Below are 7,716 nucleotides of genomic sequence, written 5' to 3' on the forward strand. Positions count from 1 at the left end.
GTTCTTTGTACAATTCTCAATGCTTTTCTATCTTTAAATATGTTTCATATTAAAAGATAAAGAGGTCATCGATTTTGAGGAGTAACTAAGACAAGGACACAACCTTTGTCTGAGCTCATTTTGAGATGAGTAACTCCAATTTCCCTTGATTCTTCACCTCTGACTCCTCTTATCACATTTCATTCCTTGACAAGCTGTCATTAAGGAATGGGAAGTAACCAGTCATGGGTCACAGAGTTCATCTTGGTAGGCTTCCATCTCAGTGCAAAGATGGAAAAGCTTCTCTTCTGGATCTTCTCCCTGTTTTATATCTTCAGTCTGCTGGCAAATGGCACGATCTTGGGACTCATCTGTCTGGACCTGAGACTGCACACCCCCATGTACTTCTTCCTCTCACATCTGGCCATCATCGACATGTCCTATGCTTCCAACAACGTCCCCAAGATGATGGCAAACTTAGTGAACAAGCATAGAACCATTTCTTTTGTCCCATGCATACTGCAGACTTTTCTGTATTTGGGGTTTGCTGCTACCGAGTGCCTGATTTTGATGGTGATGTCCTACGATAGGTTTGTGGCAATCTGTCATCCCCTCCAGTACACTGTCGTCATGAGCTGGAGAGTGTGCAGGGCCCTGGCTGCCACTTCCTGGGCATGTGGATTTATTCTGGCTCTGGTCCATGCAGTTCTCCTCCTAAGACTGCCCTTCTGTGGGCCCTGGGAAGTGAACCACCTCTTTTGTGAAATTCTGTCTGTCCTCAAGCTGGCCTGCGTTGACACATGGATCAACCAAGTGGTCCTCCTTGCTGCTTCTGTATTTGTATTAGTCGGGCCCCTGTGCTTAATGCTAATCTCTTACATACACATCCTCTGCGCCATCCTGAAGATCCAATCAAAGGAGGGCCGCAGAAAGGCCTTCTCCACCTGCTCCTCCCACCTCTGTGTGGTTGGACTCTTCTTTGGCATAGCCATGTTGGTTTATATGGTGCCAGACTCCAATCAACGAGAAGAGGAGGAGAAAATACTGTCCCTGTTTCACAGTCTCTTTAATCCATTGCTGAACCCTCTCATTTACAGCCTGAGGAATGCTCAGGTGAAGGGTGCCTTGTACAGAGCTCTGCAGAAGAGGTCCGTGTGAGGGGTACATACAGTGTTGTTTGGAGATTTTCTTTTAAAATATGTGGTTTGCTGAAAAAAAAAACTCAGAAAATTTTCCCAATGAGAAATTTGATATAAATATGGTAATTGTCCAAATTCTAGCTCAGGATGTAAGGCAAAGACTCTTGGAAATGAGCATCTTTTGTCCCTTTGTCTTTCAGTTCAGTTCAGTTGCTCAGTTGTGTCCGATTTGCGACTCCATGAATCACATCACGGCAGGCCTCCCTGTCCATCACCAACTCCCGGAGTTTTGCCATCCAGCCATCTCATCCTCTGTCGTCCCCTTCTCCTCCTGCCCCCAATCCCTCCCAGCATCAGAGTCTTTTCCAATGAGTCAACTCTTCGCATGAGGTGGTCAAAGTATTGGAGTTTCCACTTCAGCATCAATCCTTCCAATGAACACCCAGGACTGAGCTCCTTTAGGATGGACTGGTTGGACTACCCTTTGTCTTTAGGGACAACTAAATTATCAGATTATTTAGTCTTTCTTAAGAAATACTGAACTCTATCTTTTAAAACTAGGAATATTAATGAATGAAGAGAAAATGTAAGAAAATTACATTCTTATATTTTTCTGGCTTATGTACTTAGATATACATAACTTCTTATCACCTTCTAGTAGCTGGACACAGTACAGTAAAATTAGTGTCATAAGAGAAATCCTCCAAAGTAGAGTTGAAATTTCAATACAGAAAATACTGTAGTTAAATTATTCTCACCTCACCAGTTTTAAGGCCAGTGGATGAAGTAAGAGTTTAGAGAAACTCTAAATTCCTTGTGGAATAATTTAGAAGTAAAGAGAAAAAGTTAGAGAAAGTATTAGTTCAATAAGAATCTATGTAAACAAATATATACAAGTTTAGGATTTGATCAAATGAAAATTCATTAGTAATGTTTAAATTATACTGGAGGTATGGGTTTTGAGTACTGCTCAAACTTTACATTTACTCTTAGATTATGATGATTTCTAATAAGACAAGATTTAATCAGTTGAAGTTCCTAAAATTTTCATCACCAATATTTTTGTAATTTTAACCAACCTGTCTGAAGATGGTTTAGGGTAGCACCAAGCAGAATGAGACAACTATGATATAGCTGACATTATTTCTCATTTATGGTGGCAAAAGTTTCATGGATTTATGAAAACACATTAAACAACTGTCTCCATGATGCTGGTGGAAATTATTACGATTGGATGTTTGCATATATTGCAAAATGATCACCTAAATAAGTCTAGTTACATTCATCACCATAGGTAGTTACAAAAATGTTTTTCTTGTGATGAAAACTTCTAAAATTTACTATCTTAGCAACTTTCAAGCATATAATATAGTATTATTAATCATAGTCACTACTCTGTAATATGTCCCCTTGACTTATTTATTTTATAACTGAAAGTTTATCACTCTTGACCCCCTTAGCCCATTTTTCCCACCCTCCACCTGCTTCCCCTGCTTCTGGGAACCACCGATCTATTCTCTGTATCAACGAGCTCAGTTTTTGTTCTAATATTTGTTTTAGGTTACACATATAAGTGAGATTATATGGTATTTGTCTTTCTCCCTGACTTATTTTACTTATCATATGCCCTCAAGGCCCTTGCATGTTGTTGCCAATGGCAAAATTTCCTTCCCCCATTATATATACAATTTGTTCATTGAGGGATGCTTAGATTGCTTCCCCATCTTGGCTATTTTAAATAATGCTGCAATGAACATGGGGTACATATGTATTTTTGAGTTAATGTTTTTGTTCTTTTGGATAAATACTCAAAAGTGGAATTGCTAGAGCATTTGGTAATACTATTTTTTTAGGGAGAACCCTCCATACTGTTTTCATAGTGGCTATACCAAGTTGGCACCCCACTCCAGTACTCTAGCTTGGAAAATCCCATGGACGGAGGAGCCTCGTAGGCTGCAGTCCATGGGGTCTCTAAGAGTCGGACAGGACTGAGCGACTTCACTTTCACTTTTCACTTTCATGCATTGGAGCAGGAAATGGCAACCCACTCCAGCGCTCTTACCTGGAGAATCCCAGGGATGGGGGAGCCTGGTGGGCTGCTGTCTATGGGGACGCACAGAGTCGGACACGACTGAAGTGACTCAGCAGTAGCAGCAGTTTACCAATTTGCATTACCACCAACAGTGCACAAAGGTTCTCTTTTCTCCCCATCCTTGTCAACACTTGTTATTTCTTTTTGTTGTTGTTGTTGTTTAATAGATATTCTAATAGGTATAAGATGGTATCTTATTGTGGTTTGTTTGTATTTCCCTAATGATTAGTGATATTGAACACCTTTCATTGTACCTATTGTCCATCTGTATGTCTTCTTTGGAAAAAGTATTCTGGTCCTCTGCCCACTTAAAAATTGGTTTCTCTCTCTCTCTCTTTTTTTTTTGCTATTGAGTTGTATGAGTTCTTTATATACTTTGGATACTAACCTCTTGTAAGATTTCCAAATATCTTCTCCCATTTGGTAGGTTGCCTTTTCATTTTGTTGATGGTTTCCTTTGCTGTGCAGACTCTTTTCAGTTTTATATTAAATGCATCATAATGACATTGATTATTCACTATTTTCTGACAAGTCATGAAAATTTTATTTACCTCAAGAGTTAAATTCTAGATTAAGTACAAAATTGATCATAATTAACGTACATTTAAAAAATATATAGTGCCCAAAGCATGAAATATACTATTCAACACTGTAAGTAGATATAATATGTGTTAAAAAAGACAACTAGGCATAAAGGTGAAGTCCAGATTACTGCTCTAGACATTACACATAAATAAACACATACATAGAGTCACTTAGCCTGGCAGAAGATAATTATTTTTACAAACTTCCTTGTTGTTTGTTCACATGCTGCCAATGTATAATTATAATTATAATTTTAAAATAAAGGGAATCCTTAAAATATAAACTGCTACCATTTTCAGAGTTAGAAGTTCTTCAAATAAAATAGTTCTGGAGAAGATCTAAGTGTTTCAATTCAGTGCTCCCAGTGAGAAATTAAAATTTGGTTAACTGTTGCCCAAAGTCAATACCTCAGATTCTAAAATGTCAGTCTATATATTTTGAATATGTTTAAGTATATTCAATAATATAAGCAATCCTTGTCAACTATAAAGTTATTCCAGTGAATCAAATGTTTATTTTTTCTGTATAATTGAAAATAGGAAAAATCATCATATGGTTGTAATATTAAACATAATGCATTTTTGGGTAAAAGTATAAACCATTTCTTCATTTTGTTATTTCTTTTAAAGAAAGAATGAATGAAAAATAAGAAAGTAAAATTTAATGCTCTTAAAATAAGGTAATAAAAAAATAGCATCTCTAAACTATTATCTAGTTCAAAATTATTTTTAGAGTATAATTTTTTAGCATAATTTTATTTTCACACTTGTTTTAGCTATACATTTTCCCTTCCATTCCTGTAATACTGTCAAGATGTTAGAGCTATATTTTTGTTGTTCTGATGTAGCTGTGAATACCGCATTGTACATTGCATTACAGGAAAGCTTACAGAACCTTTCATTATAGGAGAGGGCCAGTATAGGAGCCTTCTGGTAATTGGAAGTTATGAAGTTTCTAGTGAGTCATAGTGGAGACAAATTCTACCCTGTATCCTGACTGAAAGCTCTCATTCTCACAGAAAAGGTCCTGGAAGAGGGAACACACACATACACACACACACACACACACACACACACACACATTTGGACACAACACTGGCATTATACAAAACAATACAATGACCCAAATGTCAAGGATTCAGAGATGCATCAGGTTAGAAGAGCAGACACTGCTAGGTGGGAGTCAGAGAGACAAGTGAATGAACCCCATTTTCCCCTACTTATTTTGTGGCTGGAGTCAGTACTTAAACTATAGGACCCTCATGGTGAAATAGGACCAATCTTATGTCATAGAAAATTAAGACCTGCCAGTAAGATACTGCATCAGCACAGTGCTCGACACATAGCATGCACTGAGAAAATGCTGTTCTCAAGTGCATAATGTCTAGAGGCCAGTGGTCAAGCCTGAAGCCTGAGGGCTGTCCCCAGTTGTGGACACGGTATGAAGAGTCATGTGTCCAGCTGCCCAGAAGTAAGGCTCTCTCCACTTGAGCTCTGCCTCCAAAATCAGGGGCCCTGCTCTGGGGCCTCTCACAGCTGAAGAAGTAGTTGTGTTGGCAGCAGTTGTATACTTACTAGTTATCGCTCTTATGCCAGATTAGTATTGTTCATTCGCCTTCAGAGTCTTCAGAGATCTCTGGTTTCTTATCCCCAGCAAGGATCCTTTCATTCTTCTACTATCTGAGAAAGCAATATCTTTTATGGCCACAAGACAATGTCAGGGGCTCTGAAAAATCAAGGGAGGAATATCTTCTATCCAGGTATGGTACCTTTTTTTCCCTTAAGAATAATGTAAAGAACCTGCTAGGTGACCAGCAACATTGACAGTTGATCCTTAAACAACATGGGCTTTTGAAAATCCACGTATAACTTATAGCTGGCCCTCCATACAGGTGGATCTTCTGTATGTGTGGATTCAATCAACCACAGACTGTATAGTACCATAGTATTTACTTTTGAACAAATTTGGGTATAAATGGGTTCACGCAGTTCAATCCCCATGCTGTTCAAGTGCTAACTGTACATGGGTAGGGGGCTCTCATTTCTCAAAAGAGGTGCTTCTCGGCCACTTTCTCTACTATTTTCTCAAATAAAGACTAATCTCAGTGCTTATGGTGTAGAACAGCAGTCCCCAACCTATTTGGCACACGGAATCAGTTTCATGGAAGACAATTTTTCCACAGACAGGGTGGGTGGGGGGGGGATGGGTTGGGGATGATTCAAGCATGTTACATTTATTTTGCTTTCATTTATTTTACTTTATTTCAAGGGCTGCCCTTGTGGCTCAGCTGGTAAAGAATCCAGCTGCAATGCAGGAGACCTGGGTTCGATCCCTGGGTTGGGAAGATCTCCTGGAGAAGGAAAAGGCTACCCACTCTGGTATTCTGGCCTGGAGAATTCCATGGACTGAATAGTCCATGGGATTGCAAAGAGTTGGACACGACTGAGCAATTCTCACTCTCACTTTCTTATTTCTATTATTACTACATTAGCTGCACCTCAGATCGCCAGGCATTAGACCTTGGAGGCTGGGGACCCCTGGTGATAGAAGGTTCAATGCAGGGACAGATGACAAACATAAGTACACAAGAATCAGAGCAGGTAACAGTTCAATAGAAGAAATTGACCTAGGCTTTAATTAGAAGCCCCAGTGGCTCTAGAGGTAAAGACACAGGAGACACGGCTTTGATCCCTGGGTAGGGAAGACCCCCTAGAGAAGGAACTCGCAATCCACTCCAGTGTTCTTGCCTGGGAAATTCCATGGACAGAAAAGCCTGGCTGGCCACAGTGCATGGGGTTGGAGCCCCATGGAGTCTAGAGCCTGCCAGGCTACAGTCCAAAGCTGGCTACAGTCCAGCTTTAATTACCTGGCCCAGGTGGTTCATTCCCTTCTACTGGGGTTCTCTAAAGTTTAACTTATTTGTGATTATCTGTCATTGTTTCATCCCTGACAAAGCACAACCTGGTTAGTGGTGAATCAAGCAGTGGGACAGGATATCAGTTAGTAACCATTTATTGAGCACAGTCTTTGAATGCAGATTCCTGAGTTCAAATCCAGGCTCTGGTACTTACCAGACACTGTGTCTGGGCTGGTTATTTAAACAGTGACTCAGTCTCAATCTCTGACTCAGTTCTATCATCTGTAAAATGGGAAGAATTGCACTTGCCTCATAGGGTAATCATGCAGATTGAGTTAACTTTTGTAACTGCATAGGGCATGCATAAACATAGCAGGAACTGTGTGTTTCACTGGTAAATCACATAGAATAAATAAATCTACCATAGCTTGGCATTGTGGTAGAATCAGAATCCAAGAATAGAAAACTTTCCTCTTTAATGTATCTTCCCGACCCAGGGATCGAACCCAGATCTCCCGCCCTGTGGGCATACGCTTTACCCTCTGAGCGACCAGGGAAGCCCAGAGTTTTGATTAGTCAGTCATAGACCTTGGAAGACTCTAAAGAGATAGTTCTGTTTTTCTAGCCTTATTCTTTCATTTGGGGAAGAAATTATTTCCCCCACTTTATAGATGAAGCAATCAGGAATATTCAAGAAGTTTAAATTACTGATCAAAAGTGAAAAAAGTAAAAAAGAACTCAATGAGAAGAGAGGAACTAGAAACTGAGGAAGGAGTTGTCTTAAACCTGTAGTGAGACAGGCCTTTTTGGAAGAGGCAAGTCACAGCCCCTGCTGAAAGTGATTAGAATTCTGATAAAATTTCAACAGTTTTCTAAGACACTTTGATAATCTTTCAAGATCCTTTCTGGGAATGTAGGGTTGCCAACTCAGCTGACTATCAGTTTTGGCACTTACTTGCATTTTAGTCCATTTTGAGACTAATCTAATCACCTTTAACCGGACATTTCTTTATGGTTATTGCCTCCCTTTTTTCCTACAAAATGCTTTTACCAGCAAGGGGCAT

The 7,716-nt window shown here is 39.5% G+C and overlaps 1 protein-coding gene across 1 annotated transcript; it reads left to right on the plus strand.

Annotated features, from left to right (window-relative positions):
- Positions 1-207: 207 nt before the first annotated feature.
- On the plus strand, positions 208-1,137 carry LOC120877724 (olfactory receptor 2A2-like). Its single transcript, XM_040260081.1, has one exon. It carries the CDS (start codon positions 208-210, stop codon positions 1,135-1,137), a length of 930 nt encoding a protein of 309 aa, XP_040116015.1.
- Positions 1,138-7,716: the final 6,579 nt, after the last annotated feature.

This window comes from Oryx dammah, unplaced genomic scaffold (genome assembly GCF_014754425.2).
Source record: "Oryx dammah isolate SB20612 unplaced genomic scaffold, SCBI_Odam_1.1 HiC_scaffold_18, whole genome shotgun sequence".
Taxonomy (NCBI): Eukaryota; Metazoa; Chordata; class Mammalia; order Artiodactyla; family Bovidae; genus Oryx; species Oryx dammah.